The 23123-nt window shown below is 38.8% G+C and overlaps 1 protein-coding gene across 8 annotated transcripts; it reads left to right on the top strand.

Moving 5' to 3' along the window:
• The first annotated feature begins 7265 nt into the window (after positions 1–7265).
• On the top strand, positions 7266–23123 carry PICK1 (protein interacting with PRKCA 1). 8 transcript variants are annotated; one of them, XM_087934807.1, is made up of 13 exons: positions 7266–7329; positions 9669–9764; positions 10765–10876; positions 12367–12495; positions 12604–12670; positions 12794–12883; positions 14975–15028; positions 16427–16489; positions 17457–17590; positions 19736–19828; positions 20095–20145; positions 21287–21431; positions 22034–23123. In XM_087934807.1, the coding sequence occupies exons 2-13, from the start codon at positions 9724–9726 to the stop codon at positions 22285–22287; spliced, it is 1233 nt and encodes a 410-aa protein (XP_087790933.1). In that variant the 5' UTR covers positions 7266–7329; positions 9669–9723; the 3' UTR covers positions 22288–23123. The 8 variants fall into 8 exon arrangements, with proteins under 8 accessions (XP_087790933.1, XP_026551909.1, XP_026551900.1 ...); XM_026696124.2 differs by lacking the exon at positions 7266–7329 and adding an exon at positions 7422–7493 and having other exon boundaries at positions 9673–9764; XM_026696115.2 differs by lacking the exon at positions 7266–7329 and adding an exon at positions 7422–7493.

The following is a 23123-nucleotide window of genomic DNA, read 5'->3' as shown; positions in this document are numbered from 1 at the left end:
AGCAGGTCATGCCCCCAAATTTCTCTACATCAACATATTTACTCCAGTCTGTTCCCCAGTTCTCTGAGCTAGCTAACTTAGCCAAATTCTCGAATAAGACTATTAACTCCATAACATTTACTACTCCCACTGGCAATGGTTATTTCATCCCTGGCAAAGGGCGAGTCCTGATTTATGGTGTACAGGCCACATTAATGTTGGTGGATTCCTTCAGCTGACTTTCCATTCACTTCAACGAATTTCACTGTTGGAAAGAAAACACCCACCAATCACTCTCCTCAAAGTATATCAAGGCTGGAATCATGGGGAGATGAGTTTTAATAAGTGGCTAGACTGGCAGATTCAACCATTTGTCAGGTATAGTGCTCTGTTTTTGCCCATGTATTTTGTTTAGGTGCATCCAGAAGCTATTCAGAGGACTAAACTTGGATTCAAAAACAACTTGAACAACAGCTGACAGGCATAGGGTAGGAAGAGTTGTATCGTGAATCATTAGAGCATCCTCTCTCTCTTTCTCTCTCCTTTTCCCTCCCTCCCTCCCCCCCTCATCTTTTATTGTCCAACTTCTCTTGCCACCACTGTCACTCAGCTGCTACCCAGGGTGATCCCAAGCCTCTGAGACATCATGGTCGATTCAGAGGGAAAACCTACTTTGAAATGATTAGACTCTTCTGCTCAAACAGACTTGCCCTGAAGGCAGTATACAATTACTGGAGGAATGGGATGTACCTGTATCAGACTAATGCCTGGCTGGAGTATCCTGGGAGTTGAGGTCCACACATCTTCAAATTACCAAGGTTGAGGAACACTGTGATCAATATATGTTGGGTGACTCTGTTGCTTGTTTATGTTTCTCTCTCTTAATTTATTTCATTCACTCCCCTTTTAATTGTGCAATAAGAGATTAGCTCATTTAGAGCTAATTCTCTATGGCCTTTATTTTAAAAGGTAGGCACTACATCTCTCATATTATTCTGTTGGAATTAAATAATTCTTTCCAGCTTCCTTTTGATGCACACAGGTAAACTTCCTGAGGATTGGGGTGACCGGGTCCTCAGGGAAGCTTCTTTGTGACGTTGTGTATTTTCAGGGAAATAACTCCAGGCAGAAGACATAACTAGCTATTTCCATTTTCTTTTTAATCATGCTATAAATTGACAGGTGCGAGTAGGAGACAATATACATTTTCTTTTAAAAATTAATAAATGTAACATTATGTAACAGCAACAAGTACATGTAACATTTCCTACATTTTGTTTCTTATGCAAACATAGAACTGGAAGGGATGATTTAAACTTCTGAGTTCAACCTTTTCTCATTGTGGAAATCTGAATTAAAGGATCTGTAGTTGGTGTCTATCTAGTCTCTATTTGAACACAATTGGTGAAGGTTAAGAGTACTAACTTCCTAGGCAACTGGTCAGTGGTTTGACTTGGCATAAGATTATTGGGTTTTTTTCCTTTATTGACTTTAATCACATGATGCAGCTTATTACCAGTCAGGTTTTAGATACAACACACCTGGGACTCTTCTTTCCAGAGGGTGTGTACACAAAGTACTCATCAGTGTATGATTTTTTTCAGTAGTGATGCTATAAGGTCCTTGCATGCAACAATTTCTTTCAATTACAATAAGAGAAAGCACCTGTGATTTGATTTAACCTGGTTTATTAAGTTCCTTCTTCAGTTTATTCATAACTATGCCACAGTTGGCAACAGCCTGGCCATGAGAACACACGCTGATTCATTTCCTTCAGAGACAGACGTGGGAGAGCAAATAGGAGGAGTTTTATTATGAAACTCAAGGTGGTGGACAAAGCTGCAGAAATTTTAGCTTTTGGAACCTCTCTTGGGGGCATGGGTAACTTCTCCAAGTTTGATAAATGGTTTATAATTACATGGACACAGAGGCAATTTCTTTCTGAGCATGGATAGAAAATCTGCCTCCTTCCTATGAAGGATGAAATGGGTGTGGGAGCCACAGAGGGAAATTATGATGGGTAGAGCAATGCTTCTGAACAATTCAGCACTGTCCCCACAATTGCATCCCACCCCCCTGAACAAAAGGCTCACACACAAGGGACCTGGCTGTGAAACTTCCATCTGCTTTCATCCATGACCCCTGGGGCCAGCCAGGTCATGAGGTCATCCTGCTTAAACTTAGGATTTTTAACCAGAAATAGAGTCGGGAAGTGGCAAGGGGTAACCCTGGGTAGGGGTCCCAATTTTATGAGTGAAATTTTTGAATAAATCACTTTTTAAAAAATCAGCTACATATTCCCCTTATTAATTAAATAAAAGAATGATGTTATTGTGAATAACAGCTGCATTTTTATGTTTGAGAGTTGATAATATGATGCATTGATTCATAAAGAATGAGAGTGAGTGCTGCCTATTTCAGATTCATCAGTTTTGTGATCCACAAATATTGTCAAAAGGTTCTTTGGCTCACAGTACTTTTAACAAAAACCTAGAAGGACACGATTAAATTTTTATTCCCCTGAGGGTATCTGAGGAATCACCCTCATGGGACTAACACGCCCCAGAGGAAAGGACCTACTTTGGATTCTGTCAGCCAAACAATTCTGACAGGTGATGGGGTTCAGGATAAGATAAGAGCCTTGTCTGCTGTGGTCCCATCCTCTGGAATATTCTCCTGTCAGATAGGAGATCTGCTCCCATGCTCCTGGCCTTTAGAAGAGCCTAAACACTTGGCGTTGCCATTTGGCCTTGGGCCCCTACATTGCGGTGCCTCACTCCCAGGTTGTCCATCATCTTGATTCTTAACCTCTTAATCTTTTTATTCAAAATTTAAATATTTTAGCACTTTTTAACTTTTTATATTGTAAGCCAGCCAGAGTTGCTATATTAGTGAGATGGAAATGGAAATAACACAAACTGTAACAGTATCAAAATATCCAATTTAGAGAAATATTTGTTTCTCTAGCACAGGGGTCCCCAACCACCGGGCTGCGGACCAGTACCGGTCCGTGGAACATTTCCTACCGGGCCGCCGGTTTGCTGGGCGCCGCCATCTTATTTGACAAGAAAGTGCTTCCGGGTGAGCATTTCCGGTTGGAAAGCGGCATTTGGGTCCTGAAGGAATCCTCGCGCCTTAGTTTCATCGAAGGGGGGGGCTTCAAATGAAACTAAGGCGCAAGGATTCTTTCAGCACCCAAGGCAAGGCGAGCCGAGCGACCGTCCCGAAGCCATCCCGAAGCGAAACCCATCAACAAAGGTACAAAGGAGGCGTTGAAGGTGGCGAGGAGAAGTGGGGGACGGCTGGCTGGCCGGTCGCTCGGCTCGCCTTGCCTTGTCATGCGTGCCAATGCCGGTACCGGGCCGCGGATCATTTTGTGATGCCGGTACTGGGCCGTGGCACAAAAAAGGTTGGGGGCCACTGCCCTAGCACAACCATGAGTTCCATTTTTCTGGGTTTTTTTAATTCCTGATTCAGATAACTATTTCATAAATTTGAACTTTTTTTTTCTGAGGATGCCGCTTACACCAATGAGCCTCTAATTTCTAATAACTTGCATAAATTGTACTAAGGTTAGCATTTATCAATGCATAATTTCAATCACTCTTACAAAAGCCTTTTCATATCAAAAAGAAAGAATGCCCTAGAGTCAAGCTTGATCCATAGTGATTCCATGGATGTATCCACACAATTTTCATCTTCATCATAATAATGAGGCTTGCCATTATCTTCTTTCAGTGTGATTCCCAACCTCCAGATTTAGCCTCTAGTCCTGGTAGTTCCTGATGAACTTTTATCCAAGTGCTAACTAGGTCTGAATTCCAAGTCCAGTCAAGGTTTTGGTACTGAAAATATCTCAAATATGACCTGTCAAAAGATTCATAATGCATATGAAGTTTAGATTTTAAGTGAAAAGTTATCAGAAATAACTTTTATTTCCTCCTTGATACGGATTAAATTAGATAGGAATTAATATAGAGATGCCATTTGAATCTCATCAGTAGAACTTGTTGCAATAGAACAGTCCAATTCATGCTTTTCTGACTATGGTTAAGGTGATAAGTAGTCATATTTCCTTCAATTACGTATAAAATTGCATTTATATTCTATATTAATAAGAAAATATTCTCATAGAACAAATTCTTGATTATAAGATTGCATGTGATCAGTAAAATTTCAAACCCATTCCCCTAAAATTCATTAAAGTCCAGGAAAAACAAGGAATTAAACATTTTCGTAATGATATGGGTTTCATTTGGAAGCCTTAGGCAGATGAACTTTTAAAGGGCTTATATAAATATTTGGCTTTGCATTGTCAATCAGGGACTAAACCCCATTCTCCAATGCAGCCCATTCCACTTCGTTTCAACTTATACTATGGTATGAAAAAAACCATAAACATGTTCATTACTACATTAAAAAGAATTATGTATGATGTTTTCCTCCTTGTGGTCAGATGAATGAAAAGCAATCTTGATACTTAGCCGCATGATGGTGCTGTTGTACTATTTTCTCTGCTTATTCAGATTTTTATCAAGTGAGATCCTGTTCAGTTCTTTGATTTGCATAATGGGGATTGAACTTCAAAAAGTCAACGGGGTCATGGCAACATTACATATATTTTTAAATACATTTCAGCTAGTCCTCACTTAACATCTTGTTCAGGAACCATTTGAAGTTAAAACCATGCTGAATAATGAGGCTTAGGAGCAGTCCTTGAAATTGTGGTTCTCACCGCATCCCTGTAAGTCACATGATCATGATTGAGTCGCTTGGCAACTGCGGTGCATTTACAACAGTTATAGCTTCCCATGGTCACATGATCACCTTTTGTGATCTTTACAGCCAATGAGCAAAGTTAGTAGGGAAGCCAGCAGGAAATCACAAGTCACAGTCATGTGACATCATGCTTAACAACCCACAGTAATTTGTTTAACAACTGCAGTTGGAACCAACTACTGTTGTCAGGCACATCACATTTCCAATTTAAGCCACTTAATTTAGAAATAAAGTTGCCAATTCTAATTAAGGTTAGTGAGGATTATCTGTATACTCCATGTACTCAAGCATTTTCTCTTATGCAACTATGAAATTTAAAATTCAGCTGCAATAGAATGGCTGCATGTTCACAATCTTGCTAACACCCTTTTCAAAGTAATTTGATACAATACTTCGGTAAAATTGAAAAAAGCTGTGCCTTTATTTTTTTATTTGTATCCCGTCTTATTTTTACAAATAACTCAAGGCAATGAACATATCCAGCACATCTTCCTCCTATTTTCCACACATGCACACACACCCCTATGAGGTGGGTTGGGCTGAGAGACAGTGAGTGGCCCAAAGTTACGCAGCTGGCCTTCGTGGCTAAGGTAGCACTTGAACTTATGTTCACTTGTTTTCTAGACTGGAGCCTTAACCACTAGACCAGACTGGTTCAGATATGTATTTTATAATATTGTACTGAATTATATACTGATTATTTGTGATTTAACATGTTCAGAACAAAGATGGATTTTTTAAGCTCTAACAATAAAAGAAACAATAATTCTTGGATGGGAAAATACTTTATTTCAAGATATAAAGGAATAGATTTCAGAGATATGTGATTTAGCTATTTCTTTTGGTTTCCTGCATGCAGTGTTCCTTATCTGGTGATTTCTATTCAGGTAAAACACTTCCTGTAGGAAATATGTCCAACTAGACAGTCTAAGTAAGTAATCACACTATTCCAGATAAAATGGTTAATCCATTTAGTCAAATGTTGGATTTCAGGTGGGATCCCTCCCATCACCTGCCACTGATTTTTTTTTTAAGCCAGAAGATATCAAAGCTTGAATTTGGAACTCTGCATACAAAACAGATATAATTGTAATGTATGATGGTTATTCTCTCACACTACTGTTGCTTATAATGGGTCCTTCACCATAATTCAATTAGTCGGAAGAATCTATCACTTGTCTCACATATATGAACATCAAACTCCTTCCTACGCATGACATGCTGCCATTCAACATGGGTGGCTTCACTGTCAGACGCTTTGATCAGTACTCCCATTCACGTCACTTAACTGTGCACTTAAAACCTAAAGCAGCAAGGAAAAGAGAAGCAATTGTTAACAAAGTCATATCCCACACAGACACATTTTTAAATAAAAGGATGGCTCTCTTGTTCATGTCAAAAGTCAGGTCAGAAAACACTTGGCTCTTCAGACATTTTAACAGCAGCTGGGGAAAAAATGGCACATGATGCAATAAGATTCCTTCTTGATTCCATAAATCAAATCCTTCTTTTAAGACTTGAATTCTTTTGCAGAGGTAAAAATATATGCAATATTTTCTCCATCAAGTTATACCTCACACTTGGCTGTATACTTGCTTAATTACATTGTCAGTACATAAATCCCAGCAGTGTTGAATAATTAAATCTTGTCATTTGCTAGTTGCCATGAAATACTTATGAAAAAAAAATCCTAAACTCATACTGTGACCATGTTTCTGCTTCTATTAGAACAAAACCTAATGAACAAAATTCTGAGTTTTTCAGGTAGGGTAAAAGATCAAGTGAGGAAATGCAGGTAAGAAGAGATAAAGGTCTTTGCTTTCAACTGCTCTAAATGTTGGTGAACCTGAACACAGAAAATAATACATTGCCTTTTATTTCATCACAGATATCAATGTCTAGGATCCTTTTAACATTTATATTTTGTTGGGTTATACTAATTTAGACCAAATATTAATATATATTGCTAGTTCATGTATGCTATTGCCATATACTAAATAAATAGATGATCACATATGTTAATTAGCTTCCCTATGCTGGCATATGTCATCTGTATGTTTTCTTCCCCATCCTGGTGTCTTGAAAGGTCATAGCCGTTCTTAAACTTGGCAACTTTAAAGCTTCTGGACTCCAAGTCCCAGAATTCCCCAGCAAGCCTGATTCCCATTTGTAAAATAACTCCCGTCTTCTTTTGGCAGGAAATAATACTTGTACCTCGGGGTTGAAATGACGATGTTACCTAGTTTTGAGTAATGAAACGTCTGCAAAGAAAAGGAGCAAGCTGAGAAGCACCAAGGACCGTCCCTCACTTGTGTTTAAACCACTTGCCAATATGTAGCTCTGAAACAGACCCTAACCCGTGGGAACCTTTGCTACAACCAATCTTCTGCCGCTTTGCGGAAAAAGTTGCATTCCACTTTCCACCTGTTCACTTTAACTAAGGAGTACAGGCTTCTTCCCGCCCCGCCTTTGTGACGTCAAGAGAGCATCTTACTACAGTACGCAATGAGGCTGCTCACTTCTAATACTAGATCGCACAGTCCAAGCTTAGTATCGCGAGACGTTATTAAGGTGATTCTTTCCCCCCCCTTTCCCGTGTTTCCTATACCTTCCTTTAACTCAAAGCCTCCTGGATCTGTGCAAGTTGGGGGCGGAGTCCTCCAGGCAGGTTTGGCAGTGACGTGGGAGACACCCCCTCCCCCGGCTCCCGCTGCTTTTACGGGAAGAGAAAACGGGTAGGTGGGCGCGGAGTTGGAGGCAGAGGCAGAGGCTTCCGGTGAGGCAGTGATTGAATGGCTCCATTCCTTTTGTGGAGAGCGTTGTCCTTCCTCTGGGAAGGGGCGATGATTTGGAGCAAGAGGGGTTCCCTATTGGCTTCGTCGGTTAATCCCCCCAGTTTGGCCACTGGAAACAGGTAGTGTTTCTGGTCCAGAGTCCTTCCTCTATGCAAGGTGACTCCTGTGCCTAAGATTGTCAGTGGGGTGGGGGTATGTGCCCAGCTTCTTTATTTGGTATATTTCATTGTGGCTTTGCTGAATGAGAGTGGAGGGAGAGAAGGGGGGGAGAGACAGCCTGGATGCCGTTTATTAACCCATCTGTACCTTGCAAAAACCTACCCTATGAACATGTCTGTCTGCAGGTGAGTTTTCAGCCCAAGTCAATTTTGCAGACTGGGGGCTAAATTCAACTTTTCCAGTCCTCAAAACTAACAATGTATTAGATGTAAGTCTTTTATCCAGAAGCTCAGGATGGAATACATAGCTCTGCCTCTTCCGATTTTTCTCTGCAAAAGTCCTTGAAATGGGTTAGAGCAACTGGCCCAACATTACCCAATGAGTATTTGTGGCTGAGGATGAACTAGAATCTCGCCAGCTCTAATCCAGCACCTTTAACATTCACCTCACATTCTAACTATTATACATTGTATTCTTCTAAAAATAGGACGGTTTGCACCCTTAGAAGTTTTAGCACCAGTCTGTATTTACATATCTAATGGAAATTGAAAACAATATCTATCTTTTTAAGGCCTTTCTTTTTTTATATATAAAAAAAAACCTATTAGAATTTCCAAAATACAAGTCACAATGATATTTTCGAATGGCAAAATAGGAAAAGAAAACCGTTGCCAAAGACCAATAGTTAATCTTGAACTTGAACTTGTGGAGCAGGTTTCAGTCATTACATTTCATATGTATTTTTGAGAATGTCTGTATCTATTGCTGCAGTTATTATGCATTTATCTTTAAAAAAAGACATGTTCAGTAGCTAGAACAAAAAAAAAAACGATAGCTAAAAGACAGTTTAAGCTTTGACAGTTCTGCTTGAAGTAGTTTCCAGTTGAAAAGTCAAGAAGCAAGACTGGGAAATCAGGACTGCTTGAGATTGGGAACTACTGCCAGCCAGACCAGACAGTACAGAGTTAGATAGACTAGTGAATCTGATTTAAAATGTTGGTATTTTTAATCTGATGCTTAACCATGAAAATATATTTGATATACTTATGACCCCAATTAGGATTGGAATTTTGGCTGCTAAGCTTAATCATGGTGATTAAGAAAATCATGTAGTCTGACTTCCCCAATTGATGTTGTTTGTTGGAAACTGCTGAAAGATCACAAATTGTGATCATGTGATAATAGGATCCTACAGTCACTCATGAACGAGAACTTGCTGTAAAGCATCCAAATTGCAATCATGAGATCAGAAGAGTAGTTGACAAGTATAACTTTGAGGACAAATCACTTTTCTTGAGACTGATGTAGCTTTGGACCATCATTACATGACCTAAGTCGAGGACTACTGGTGCACCAAGCTTTATGTCCCATAAAGCTCTTCTAGCAATTGTAAAGTATCACACCACAACTGCCTGGCATGCATAGTCATGTGATCACATTTTGGGTACTTGACAACAAGCTGGTCTTTACAATTAGTTGCAGCTCCTGCAGTCATGTGACTATAGTTTGCTAGGTTTTTTAGCTGGTTTATGGCAAAAACACTCATTGGGAAGAATGGGTTCACTGTGGCATTCGCTTAATGACTTTAGATTTGTTTAATGACCACCGTGATTAATTCCTAATGATGTCAGATATCAGCCAAACAATCATTACTTGAAGACTGGACTTGAGAACTAAAGCTTTGGTAGTGTAATTGAAACATAGCATCTATTATAATTTATACTCTTTTAGCTGTAAACATTTCAAAGTTAGGAACTATGCCTTTATATTATATTGTGATATGTGTCATATTTTATTAATAGCTTCATAGATTGTTTAATGATAGTAACCTGAGAAGGCAGGCAGTTTTTCCTTACTGTTCAGCAGATAGAAGTTAGAAATGCAAAGGCAAAGATTTCGGTAAGCATATGAAAAGATGAGATAAGTTTCTCCATTGATGATCTTTTTTCCTTTTAGGCAGTTCGGAAAAAAATCAGATTCTTCACAAAGTAATCACTAATTTAAAGCAACAATGTTTGCAGACTTGGAGTATGACATTGAGGAAGACAAGCTGTAAGTTTTCTTTTTCTTTTTTCCTGTTTCCTGCTAGTAATGTGTATCTTAGTATTTGATTTGGGGAAAACTGGAATTAGAATTGTTTGGAAAGCACACAACAATATTTTCTCAACTGGGAAAGAAAAGATACAACAAGAATTCAGAAAAATAGCAAAGACTAGTAGATTTAGAGCCTTTATTCATTAACAGATCTTTTTCTCCAGTTTGGTTTGGGAAAGAGTATTCTGTAGAAGTCAAGTCAAAATCTTGGTTAAATGACTAAAAAGAAACATGTAAACTAGGCAATTCTGGATATAGTTTGCATTAATTTCTCTTTTGTTATTAGGTGATTGCTCTTTTTCAGTTTTTACCTTGATTGAAAAATTCTTCTGGCCATCTTATTGTATAGATTATGAATTCAGAATCCAACAGATTTGGAGAGAACTGAGTGAGAAAATAATAAATTACAATAAGAATATAGATCTATACAGAAGAAGCTTGTGATGCGTGTCTGGAAGTATCAATTTTTAATACCTGAGAGAAAAACAATCAGTTTTTGTTTTAAAAAACAGTAAGTCCTAGAAGTAAAATCAGTGTAGCAGTGATTTGCGCTGGAAAATAATGGAATGAACTTTGTAAATTTATATCTGGCTTTATGTTGTCATGAAACTTTAAAATCTAAGACATGCTGGCTGGAAGTTAAAGCTGAAGGCTAAAACATATCAGTGAGAAACCACAGTTTAATCATGCAAGACGTTTTGCATCTTGCTATGCTTCTGCAAATAATTTGCTTGTTTTAATCAAGATAAAGATATTGTTCATATTTTATATATTTATCAAATTTAGAGGCCACCTATCTTACTCTCAGATTATATTTCATTGTTGCATTTGTCTTTTTAGTCTAAACCTTGATATTTAGGAAAACATCTGACACAATTTCAATTCCAATTATTTATATCTCTGTTGTGGTGAAAGCAGAGGCAGTTGGCAGGTATTTGTGTTTTTATCTCTGTTTTAGGGGGATTCCTACAGTACCTGGAACAGTGACCTTGAAGAAAGACTCTCAGAATCTGATTGGAATTAGTATAGGTGGAGGAGCCCAGTATTGCCCCTGCCTGTATATCGTCCAGGTTAGTGTTAGGGAAGAGGAATATACTCTTTAGAAAGAAAAAAACAATAAAAAATGCATGCAACATCCTGGGAGCAGAATTTTGATTGTGGGGACATTTTCTGAAGATCCAGCCTTGTAGCCTGTAGCGATAGCAATAATAGTAGCAGCAGCAAAGAGTAGCGGACTACGGTGCATGAAGCTTATGGGATAATAAATATATTTTTCAGACTATAAGATGCACCTTGGTTTAGAGGAGGAAAGCAAGAAAAAAATAGTTTTTTGTCTTCACATGTTGCATTTTTGTCCTCCCCGGCATCCAGAAGCACTCTGAAGGCCAAAAGCAGGCACGTTTTTGGCCTCCAGAGGCCTCCAGGGGTCCCATTTTTGGCCTTCGCTGGAGGGAAAAAGGGGGCTCCCCAGAGGCCTCAAAAACGGGCACGTTTTGGGCCTACAGAGTGCTTCTGGATGCCAGGGAGGGCAAAAATGGGACATGCAGAGGTTTTGGGTGGCAAATACATGGATGTTAAACAAGAGGGGTTCAGAGAGAATTCAGTGACAGTTTTGAATGTATAATTCAAAAGGTTAGACTATGAACCTCCTCAAAAGTGGCAGTAGGATTTCTTTCGGTGTCTAATGCAGTGTGATACAGGAAGCTGTGAGCGAGCTATGGAAAGTGAAAAAAATTAACTGGTTTGAAATCTCTGGACTAAAAAACATCACGTCATCTAGCAGCTTTTATTATAGAAGAATGGATATCAAATAAACCTCTAGTAGAATGGCATATTTCAACCAAGCTTTTGTATGGCTTAAGTACCAGCTTTTGTATGGCTTAAGTACCACATAGTATAGATATAGGCAACAAATCAGTGGTGGTATGCTTCCGGTTCAGTAAAAGAAGCCCATGATCAGCTGAAAAGGGGAAAAAAGTCCTCGACAATCAGCTGAGAGGAAAACACAGGATTGGCCCTGCCACCTGCCCCTGCACTTTTCTCTTTATCCTCTCAGCTGATTGGCGCTGCAGGTCTCAGCTGGTGTGGGGAAAGCTTTGCGGCGGCGTTAGGCAAAGCACACCCAGCAAGCCATGCCCACCGAACTGGTGGTAAAACAATTTGAATCCCATCACTGCAACAAATGTTTATGAAGGTCCTGTCATGATATTTCTGAAAATTAAGGTATTTTTATAACTAACATATGTGGCAAGAAAAGTAGCAATTATGGATGGAAATTATAGTTCTTTTTCTTTCTATAGTTCTTCTTTGATCATAGCAATAACACTTAGGCTTATATACCGCTTCACAATGCTTTACAGCCTTCTCTAAGTGGTTTACAAAGTCAGCATATTGCCCCCAACAATTTGTGTCCTCATTTTACCGACCTCAGGATGGAAGACTGAGTCAACTTTGAGCTGGCCAGGATCGAACTGGCAGTGGGCAGAGTTAGCCTGCAATAGTGCATTCTAACCACTGCCCCACCACAGCTCTTCCACCAACACTATATATTCCTCCTCAGGTATTTGACAATACTCCTGCAGCTCTTGATGGCACGTTGGCAGCTGGTGATGAAATCACGGGTGTGAATGGGAAGTCAGTCAAAGGAAAAACCAAAGTAGAAGTAGCCAAAATGATACAGGTGGTAAAGGTGAGAGACTTCAAGGATTGCTGGAATGTAAATTGTGGGGTTTTTGCTCGTGCCAGTAGTAGTGCCTTTCTCTTCCATAATATATTGATTTTGATTTTGGTCTTCTAGGGAGAGGTAACAATTCATTACAACAAGCTCCAGGCTGATCCAAAGCAGGGGAAAACTTTAGACATTGGTAAGGAAAGACTTTGACTCTCTTAAAGATTTATTTTTTAGCCTGTTCTTGTGAAATGCAGGGATTGTGCTACATTTTGAAAAATGCTGCTTATGGATTACGTGTCTCTTTCTTGGAATGCAGTGCTAAAGAAAGTGAAGCACCGCCTGGTGGAGAACATGAGCTCAGGGACAGCAGACGCCCTAGGACTGAGCCGAGCTATCCTCTGCAATGGTAAGTAATACGCAAGTAGCAGTTTCACTATTGTTGCTCATTGAGCCAAGTGCCATCAAGGATTAAGCATTCTTAGTTTCTCCTGAAACTGAATCTCATCCAGTTGGTGACGTCAATACTTGACTCATAACTCTGGGATTGAGAGCCAATGTAATATACTTGTTAAATACCAGAGATCCCCACTTCAAGCCTCACCACTTTAGGGTGATCCTCAGGCAAGCTACTATATCTCAGTCCTAACCTCTCAGTTGTAAGGCAGGGGCAGTAGCCATTCCTTATAGTGATTCTGGGAATATGTGATGGTCTAACAAGGTTATCCGTGGCCTCAGAACGAATTCTGTTACCTTTGTCAAGTTTTTTGCCCTCTCCAAGTGTCCAACAAGTGCATAAAGGCATGGCTGTGCCAGGAGAAATGCCATCTGTGGGCAGCATGGGCTTAAGCTTTGCACTGTTCCCATCAGGCCATTTAACCCATAGAAAGGGCTCTGAGAAAGAATTTGGATATTGAGATGGCCAAGAGGTGTCTGTTTATTTTGAGATTAAATTGTAGAATCAAGTGAATGGTCTCCTAGAACACTAAAGAAATTATCTGATAGTCTCACTGAGACTTTCTGTATTATCTTTGAGAAATCCTGAAAAAGAGATGAAGAGACAATTTGCAAAAGAAAGCAAATCCCTAAAAGGAAGAGGATGAGGAATTCCGGAGAATTACAATCTTGTAACAACCTGGAGTATTCTAGACTATAGAAGTAAAGATACTGGTTCAAAACTACTTTGAAAGCAGTGTGGTAATTTGCAGAAGTCAGCATGGATTTGACAAGAATCAGTTGTTGCGGACTAACCATGTCACTTTATGTCAGAAGACAGTTTTAGTAAATAATTCAGTGTTGTAAATGTAATATTCATTCGTTCATTCATTTTTATAGCTGTCTATCTCAGCAAACGACTCTGGGCAGTTCACAATTCAAAAGCATATAGAATAGAAAAACAGAGTTGGAAGGGACCTTGGAGGTCTTCTAGTCCAACCCCCTGCTTAGGCAGGAAGCCTTATACCACTTCAGACAAATGCTTATCCAATATCTTTTTAAAAACTTCCAGTTGGAGCATTCACAACTTCTGGAGGCAAGTTGTTCCACTGATTAGTTATTCTAACTGTCAGGAAATTTCTCCTTAGTTCTAAGTTGCTTCTCTCCTTGATTACTTTCCACCCATTGCTTCTTGTCCTGCCCTCAGGTGTTTGGGAGAATAACTTGACTCCCTTTATTACAACTAAAATCTTAAAACCATTTTAAAACAATAGAAATCATTAAAACACTACAAACATTGAAATGTCTAATTTGAATACATACAAAGCAAGTTATCTGGCCTGTTAACATATAGCCAGGAAATGCCCATATTGTAGTGCGTGTGTGTGTGCGTGCGCGCGCAATTTCATTTATAAGGTCATGTGATCATCTTTTGAGATCTTCTCACAAGAAAAGTCAATGGGGAAGCCAGATTCACTTAACAACCGGGTTACTAACTTATCAACTGCAGCGATTTACTTAACAACTGTGGCAAGAAAGGTCGTAAAATGGGGCAAAACTCACTTAACAAATGTCTCACTTAACAGAAATTTTGGGCTCAATTGTAGTTGTAAATCAAGAACTACCTGTAGTTGATTGCAAAGTTAGTATGAGTCACCAGTATAATGATGCTGCAAAAAAAACAAAACAGAACATTTTTACATTGCATCAATGAAATACTAGTTTCCAAATCACCCAAAACAATTGTTCCACTTTATTATGCTACAGTCAGAAACCCCACCTCAAGCAAACATTAATCTTTTCAGGGAAACTGAAACAGGTTCACAAAGAGGATGAAGGTAATCAGGGCACTAGGAACGGAGGCCAATGAAAAGATATTTTTAAAAACTGGGTATGTTTAACCTTGAGATGAGAAGACATTGAGAGATACAATGGCAACTATGTAAAACGGTCAGGGTTTGGCCTCTGTCATTCCCAAGTGCAGGATGTGAAATAATAGATGTAACACTTTATGCTCCTAAAATGATTTACCATTATAATCAACTTCTATTCTTTATTGTTCTAGATGGCTTGGTAAAGCGATTAGAAGAGCTGGAGAGGACTGCAGAACTATATAAAGGTAATCACACTTTTTTTTTCTTTGTAGTCTAGAAAACTGTTGTCTTACAGCTCATATCAATGATGATTTCTTGGGAGATCAATTGATTTGAGTAAGTATATTGTACACACAGGTGCAGGCAGTACAACATGTGGTGGCAGATTAGGCCTGCTTACATCTGGAACATTTGATGAGCAGGTGTGGACTGTCTCTCTTACCCTTCACATCTACAAAGCCTTCTTCCACCCACTGCCTTTTTAAGATAAACCCCCTCTTATGCAAACATCCAGAATTTGGTCATTTCTCCACTAGTGACTTACAGCAGCTTCAAGAACACTCTAAACATTATTGTGCCAAATTAATAATAATCAGGACAGACTTTATATCATTTCAACACTGGCTGATAATGCTGTGAAGATGCTATAAGCTTCCCCCACTTCATTAACACACAAGAATTGAAAAACAATACATTGTCTCCCACCTTCTGCTATCTTGCAAATTGGTACAATAACAGTTGATGAATTTGAGAGTGAATATTTCTTAGCAGTTTACAGTAGAAGGAAACAAGCAGTAGTAGAGAGAATTAGAGAATATTTGGGAGGTACAAGTACCCGTGTTTCCCCCCAAAATAAGACCGGGTCTTATATTAATTTTCACTCCAAAAGATGCATTAGGGCTTATTTTCCAGTTAGGTCTTATTTTGGGGGAAATACGGCACTAAATGTGTCCATCTGACAGATTATCTTAACTGGGGCTTATTTTGGGGGTAGGGTTTATATTATGAGCGTCATCAAAAATCATGCTAGGACTTATTTTTCGGTTGGGTCTTATTTTCGGGGAAACGGTAGATTTGAGATCTGGATCATATGTGACTGGTGGAATTGCCCATTTGTTTGCCTATATCCTGTTTACCATATAAAAGTATCTTGAAACATTATTTTGCTTGATATATTGATAACATGGCTTATTATCAATAAAACCTTTCGCGTGGTTTATTTTCAGTCTCGTTGATAAGTTATTTGGTCTGTAGTTAGAGCTCCTTCTCTAGAGCCACAAGCAGATTTCCTGTATTGAATGGCCATGGAAAAGTTGATGCTTTTGTGTGGTTTAGTAACAATATGTCCATTGTGGTGAGCAAACTGTTCCCAGAAGCATGAAAGCACAGAACATGACCAGTGAAGAGCAAAGAATGATGTTTGTTTTTGGTCAGTACAACTTTTGCCCCTAGTTACTTCTGCAGGCAAATCTCAGAATAAAAACATATCAGTGTTGACTTGTCCCCAACCATGTTTTGATTTTGTTTTATTTTACCAACCATCTGCTTTTAGTGTTCAAATGTAGACTGAAAAGTAACAAATGTTCCTAGATAAATGAGATTTTAGTGAATGACTAGTATTTTTTTCCCTCCCCTTTGCCTAGGGATGACAGAACACACCAAGAGTCTTCTCAGAGCTTTCTTTGAACTGTCTCAGACTCACAGAGGTAAATGGATAGAGCATTTGCCAACCATGGCCATAACCTCTTTAAATACCAATTGTATTGAGATGTTAATGTGTGCTCCACCTATTTTTTTACCTTTGTTCAGTTGTGTCCAATTTTTGGAGACTGCCTGGACAAATTCCTGCAGTTTTCTTGACAAAGTTTTTCAGAAGTGGTTTATCATTGCTTTTTTCCTAGGATTGAGATAAATTGACTGGACCAAGATCACCTTAGCTGGTTTTGTGCCTAAGGCAGGTCTAGAATTCACAGGCTCCCAGTTTCTCATCTGATTCTGCCAACTTGACTCTGTCTAATTTATTTTTTAGTTCATTGTAATTAAAATAAATATGCAACTAGCATGCTACAAAATAAAAAGCCAAGTAAGCATGTTATATACAGTATTTCCAAGATTCCTCTGGGCCCTGCTAATGTCTAAGAGGTATTTATAAGAAAAAAATTGATAGGATTTCTGCAGTGGTGCTTTAAAAGCATGCTTAGTTACTTAGAAGAAAAACAGAAGGAAACTAAGAAAACACAGAACTTGTGGGGAGCAAGCTTTGTTGTATCACTGGCCATAATCAACATGGCTCCAATTTTGTGAGAATGGTCATAATATTCTTTCCAAATTCCAGATATGGCCACTGGTTTTCAAAATTTGGGCTAGAATATCTATGGGTTGCATGCAGGGCTGGTACCAGGTCTGTGTGAGCCATTATCCAGAGCAACCAATTGGAGAAATACCTTCTAGCTTACTGACTAGAATGAGATTTAAAGCGGGACACCAGAAAGCTTAAATTGAGGCATGTTTGCATTCTGGTGCCCTCCTGACATGTCAAGTTTCAAGTTCCATACTCTTCAGGGTATTAATCATTGTCTGAAGTGGTGAAAAATTGAGTAATATATACCAGAAAATATACCTATGATTTTTGACTCCAGTTTCTATTGCATGTTTTTGATGTATGATGACCAGCATTTGGTGATGTTTTTTCGGTTATTGGTGTACGGGAACCTCAGCCAGCGGCCAGTGAAGCGTTTGTAAAATTTGCTGATGCTCATCGCAGTATTGAGAAATTTGGAATCCATCTTTTAAAAACCATTAAACCAGTAAGAATGTGTGTTTTATATTTATTACGCTCAAAATAATAATTCTTTATGTAAAAACCGTATATGCATGCTTAAAAGACTATATTTTTAATAAAAACAATGACTAATTATAATTGATAATTTAAATATCTGTTGTTTTATTGTAATGATTGTACGCTGCCTACAGTCACTTCATGTGAGATGGCTGGCCATATAAATTTACTAAATAAGATAAAATATCATTTTAGTATGATAATCTAGATAGGTAACACAACTGTTTGAGAGTTGAGAAGTGTTGTGCCACTGTCTCTAAGGTACAAGTAATACTTGACTTATGACTATAATTGGGACTAGAACTTTTGTTGCTCAGCAATGCAGTTGTTAAAGGAATAGTGTCTGATTTCTTGCTATAGTCGTTAAATGAGTCCAGTTTGCTCCATTGACTTCACTTGTTGGAAGCCCCCCTGGGAAGGTCGCAAATGGTTATCATGTGACCTTGGGACACTGCAGTCTCATAAATACATGCCAGTTGCCAAGCTGCCAAATTTTGATTATGATTACAGGGACGCTGCAACAGTTGTAAGCATGAGAACGGTTGTAAGACACTTGTTTCAGCACCATGGTAACATCAAGCATTTGTTAACCTAATGGTTTTAATTTCAAGGACTACCTGTATAGAATTCCAATGTAGCACTATCAATACCCAAAGATATAAATGGGAACCTTTTCTTTCTAAAATGGCTGTCGACTCATGGGATAAAATAGTGAAGCTTCCAACTATTAGACTGTGATGGTGACAGAGTGATAACAGGGCCAAAACCAAGCAGTAATGTATGTATGTATGTATATTTTATTTGTCAAGCGATTATAAGATAGCAGGTACAAGTATAAACATAGTTATGAATACATGAAATGGATATATATAAGAAAAATAAAAAGAAACAATAGGACAGGGACGGTAGGCACATTGGTGCGCTTATGCATGCCCCCTACAGACCTCTTAGGAAAGGGGTGAGGTCAATAGTAGACAGTCTAAGGTTAAAGTTTTGAGGGTTTGGGGAAGAAACCACAGAATCAGGTAGAGTATTCCAGACATTGACCACTCTGTTGCTGAAGTCGTATTTCCTGGAATCAAATTTGGTGTGGTTTACCTTGAATTTGTTTCTATTGTGTGCTCTTGTTATGGTTGAAGTTGAAGTATTATTTGACAGGTAGGACATTGCAATGTATAATTTTATGTACTATACTTAGATCGGACCGAAGGCAGCGTAGTTCTAGGTTTTCTAGAATTTCAAGTCTGGTGGCATAAGGTATTCTGCAACGAGTAGAGTGGAGAAATCTTATATTTCTGGACTTTCTCAACTGTGTTAATATCAGATACGTAATGTGCATTCCAGACTGATGAGCTGTATTCAAGTATTGGTCTAGCAAATGTTTTGTATGCTCTAGTTAGTAGTATGATATTACCAGAGAAAAAGCTATGTAGGATTAGGTAATCTTGCATAGTGTTGAACTCTTTCTGCTATCTTACATACATTCCCCACTCTTCCTCTTTTGCTGATCAACTCACACAAAATAAGGTGCAGTGCTATAAAGTTTACTGTTTCTGGGGATGTAAATAATGGACAAAAAAACAGTGCTTGATAAAAGGCATAAGAATGTGAGATGGTCTCATCTGACTACACTAGTGAGCTACAGCTCTTTGCTTTATATGGCCTCTTTGGTTATTAATCTGTGAGGCTTTCTTCACGGCCTGTTTATTTGGCTTCCTCTTCTTAATTCTTTCCAAGCTAGACGAGAAATAAGGGCAAAGCACTTTTTCATATCAAATAAATAAAATAAAGTTCATTAGCCTGACTTGCCTTGAATTATGACAGGACAGCATAATGGAGATGGCAAGGTAGAAACAATATTGTTTTAGACTAGAACAACATAGCATTGGCATGCAGAGCTAGCTCATATTGGCTCATAAATAAGATTGTCATCTAGTCCACATAATGAGAAAGTTGATCTATGTGTCACATGGCTTAACTACTCTGAGAGTTGACAGAAATGTCCCCAAATCATATACTAGTTAATTTTGGGTGGTGAGCCTTCTCACACGTGAAAGCTTGTCTGTTTTATTTTGCTTTATCGTCAATTTTCATTCCCAGTATTTCCTTACAGATGTTGACAGACTTGAACACCTATCTGAACAAAGCAATTCCTGATACCAGATTAACTATCAAGAAGTATTTGGATGTCAAGTTTGAGTATTTGGTGAGCTGTTCTTTTTGTTTTAATTATTTCTTTAGAAAAAAAGGGGGTGGGGCATAAAATGCATATTCTTTGAAAGAGAATTTCAATCTTTGAATGTAAACTGATCAAACTTGTCTGCTTTAATTTTTTATCTGTGCATATAATATATCTAACAATTCAGGATGATACTGCGTAGCATGGAATACGTGGACATTGTATTTTTGTCTTTGTTATAACTGGTTGGTTATTCTGCAACTTGTAACACTGTGCTTTTTGTTCGCTTTCAGTCATATTGTCTAAAGGTGAAAGAGATGGATGATGAAGAATACAGCTGCACTGTAAGTACAGAGGTTCTAATTTCTACTGAGATCCCAGATTTGTTCATAGACATACTCAGATACTTGATTGTTTTCAAAGATTTACATTTAGGGAAGTTTATTGTGTACATTCCATATTGAATCTTGCTTTGTGTCGCCAAGTGTTATCAAATGAACCTTCTAAATGCCTCAGATTTCCCTAACTCTTAAGATGCTTAAGAATTAAGTTTATACCTTATTTCAACTTTTCAAACTGAGATTGATAATGTTTATGTCAGCTATCATTTTCATCTGGCATGCTTCCATCTTGACGCCTTCCAGAAACGTTGGATCAGATTGAAATTTTGAGTGCGGTAACACAAGATTGATTCACTTGCATTGCACAATCATAGATTGTTTAAGTATTAATGTGAGTTCTGCTGAAGAGAGGCCAAACATTTGATTGCCACTGCAAAGAAGCTGGATAGATAATATCCCAGTGGACTCAATACAGAGTTGTATTTTGTGGCTTTTATTTCCTATAATGACAACTATGATCTCCAGCACATCATCCTTTCTCAGCCTTAGATGGAAAGGCCAAATCGTCTGATAAGCATCTGGCGTGGCATTATTTTTATTTGAGCAGAAGAGAAGCTTTTTAAAGTTCAAATCTTGAGGAACAGATTCAGAGCAGACTTTTCTTTTTTACTGAAAAAGCATATGGTAAGAATTTGAACAAAATTATAGCTAATGCAAATTACAGAGATTAAAGTTTCAGGTTTAAAGATTAAGATTAAAGTGTCAAGCAAATGGCTCCAGAGAGTATTCTGTCAATATTGATTTGCATTAAAGGTTCTATAATTAAGGGATAGATTCACCATTAATTTGGAATGGAAAAACTGACTATCTGTTTGATTTGTCCCTTGATCTCATTTACCATGTGATGACCTTGTGATGAGTTTTTGTTTCCTTAAATGTTGGTTTTCTTACCCTCGGGGTTCTAGGCATCTGCTTCTTTAGCAAAAGATGCTTTAATGTCTGACTGTTGGCCAAGTAAAGATGTAGCACCATCATGTGAGGAGCTCACAGTTTGCTAGGATGAATGAAAGAAGCCTTAATTCATATATGAGATGTTGCCCACTCTACCCCGTCGGTTGTTATAGTAACATAGTATTTTTGGTAGGCCATGGGAGAACCTCTGTACCGGGTTGGAACTGGGAACTATGAATATCGTTTAATCCTGCGCTGCCGCCAGGAGGCACGTTCACGTTTTGCCAAAATGAGGAAGGATGTACTAGAAAAGATGGAGCTGCTAGACCAGAAACATGGTAAGTGTGGTTGCTTTTTGTTTAGATCCAAATGACCTCCGGGAATTTTGAGTGACCTAGATCTGCAGATGAAAACTATCAAGCTCCTTGGAAACAAGAATACGGGATGGAAAGAAAACATGTTTGACCCTGAAAGAGCCAAAGTATCATCTTAGCCATTTATAAAGTGCTTGATTATTGCCATGCATAGGAAGACAAGCACATCCTAGGCCAGGGATGTCAAACTCAAGGCCCAGGTGCTAGATTCAGCCATTGGGCTGCTTAGATCTGGCCTGCAGGGCCACCCTGGAAACACCAAGGGACTGGACCATGGTGCCTCTCCCAGCGAAAACGGAGCTCGGCCTCCTGAGCCAGTTTTTGCTGGCAGAGGGTTGCAGGAGGCCATCACAGCCAAAAACAGACCTCAGGAGCCCGTTTTCCCTGGCACAGACGCCCCCAACAAGACTGACATTGAGTTGGCCATGTCCCCCAGCCCCCCAAGGTTAAACACAACCCTGATGTGACCTCAAGGAAATTGAGTTTAACACCCCAGTCCTAGGCTATAAGCTGAGTGTAACCCGTATTTGTGTTCCTCTTTGCTCAATGATTTCTCTCCTTTGCAGTGCAAGATATTGTATTCCAACTCCAGCGTTTCGTGTCCACGCTTTCCAACTACTATGACGATTGTTATGCTGTGCTAAGAGAAGCAGATGTTTTCCCAATTGAAGTGGACCTAGCATGTACCACATTGAGCTACGGCCAAAAGGATGTCTTCACGGATGGAGCAGAAGATGAGGAAGAAGAGGAAGGCTGTGGAAGTAGAGAATGCAATAAAAAAGAGGAAGAAAATGGGGAGAAACTCATTGATGATGCCTGAATTTCTGAATCTTGTCAAAATCCCTTCAGAGACGGATAAATTTTATTTCTCTAGACAGCTTGTCCTCAGTGACTGTTCTGTTTGTACAAGTCCAACTAGGGAATGAATCAAGATTCTGTGTTGAATGGGAGCATTTGGGTAATGACGTATGCAAAATCTTGCAAAAAAATATAATTCTTTGTCCGTTTGTGTTTTTCTCAAAATCTCACGGACCTCCTCCAGAGCTGGTGGAACTGAAAATTCCTTTAAACGGCCTTCAGCAATCTACCCAATATGGCTTCCTGTGCAGATGGACTATGATTAAATATACAGCGCCCTCCCTTCCCTTCCTCCCTCCCTCCCTCCCTCTCTCTCTCAGTGGCTGAGTATCTCATGTAAAAATGTTGAACGCCTTTGGTTTCCTAGGGTTTTCTTTTCCCATCACTTTTCTGTCGTTTTTAATCTTGCTACCAGCAGGTGAATTTAGTGTTAAAATGTTGACTTCTCTGCATTGTCAAGGCCCTTAAAAGGGAGACATAAAGATTATTGAAGTTAACAGTAAGTTCACCATTTTAAGACTTAAGTTCTTAATTCATACAATTCACTATCGTTACATCTGCACATTTCCCCCCTTTTGAATGTTGCCTTTGTGGACAGAGAGACTATTATGTGTGTCCCCCTAGCACCCCTTTCTCACTCATTAATCATCAATTTGGCAGCCTTAGAAATGAGAATGATAAACTGTCAAAGGAAATGGGGAGAATTACAAATATTTCTCTCTCTTATATTTTCATGAATAAATATAATATTCAGATGTGATCTAAAAACAAAATTACAAAAATAAGCCAGAAATAAAA

Source organism: Pseudonaja textilis, chromosome 5 (assembly GCF_049901715.1).
Source record: "Pseudonaja textilis isolate UNSWEBS1 chromosome 5, rPseTex1.2, whole genome shotgun sequence".
NCBI classification, from domain to species: Eukaryota; Metazoa; Chordata; class Lepidosauria; order Squamata; family Elapidae; genus Pseudonaja; species Pseudonaja textilis.
Note: the sequence above shows the minus strand (reverse complement) of the source record. Positions and strands in the feature narration are given on the sequence as shown.

Coding starts and splice junctions, on each gene's coding strand:
- PICK1 (XM_087934807.1), top strand. CDS start 9,724: ATGTTTGCAGACTTGGAGTATGACATTGAGGAAGACAAGCT. Junction 10,877..12,366: donor CCTGCCTGTATATCGTCCAG/GTTAGTGTTAGG, acceptor ATTCCTCCTCAG/GTATTTGACAATACTCCTGC. Junction 12,671..12,793: donor GGGGAAAACTTTAGACATTG/GTAAGGAAAGAC, acceptor CTTGGAATGCAG/TGCTAAAGAAAGTGAAGCAC.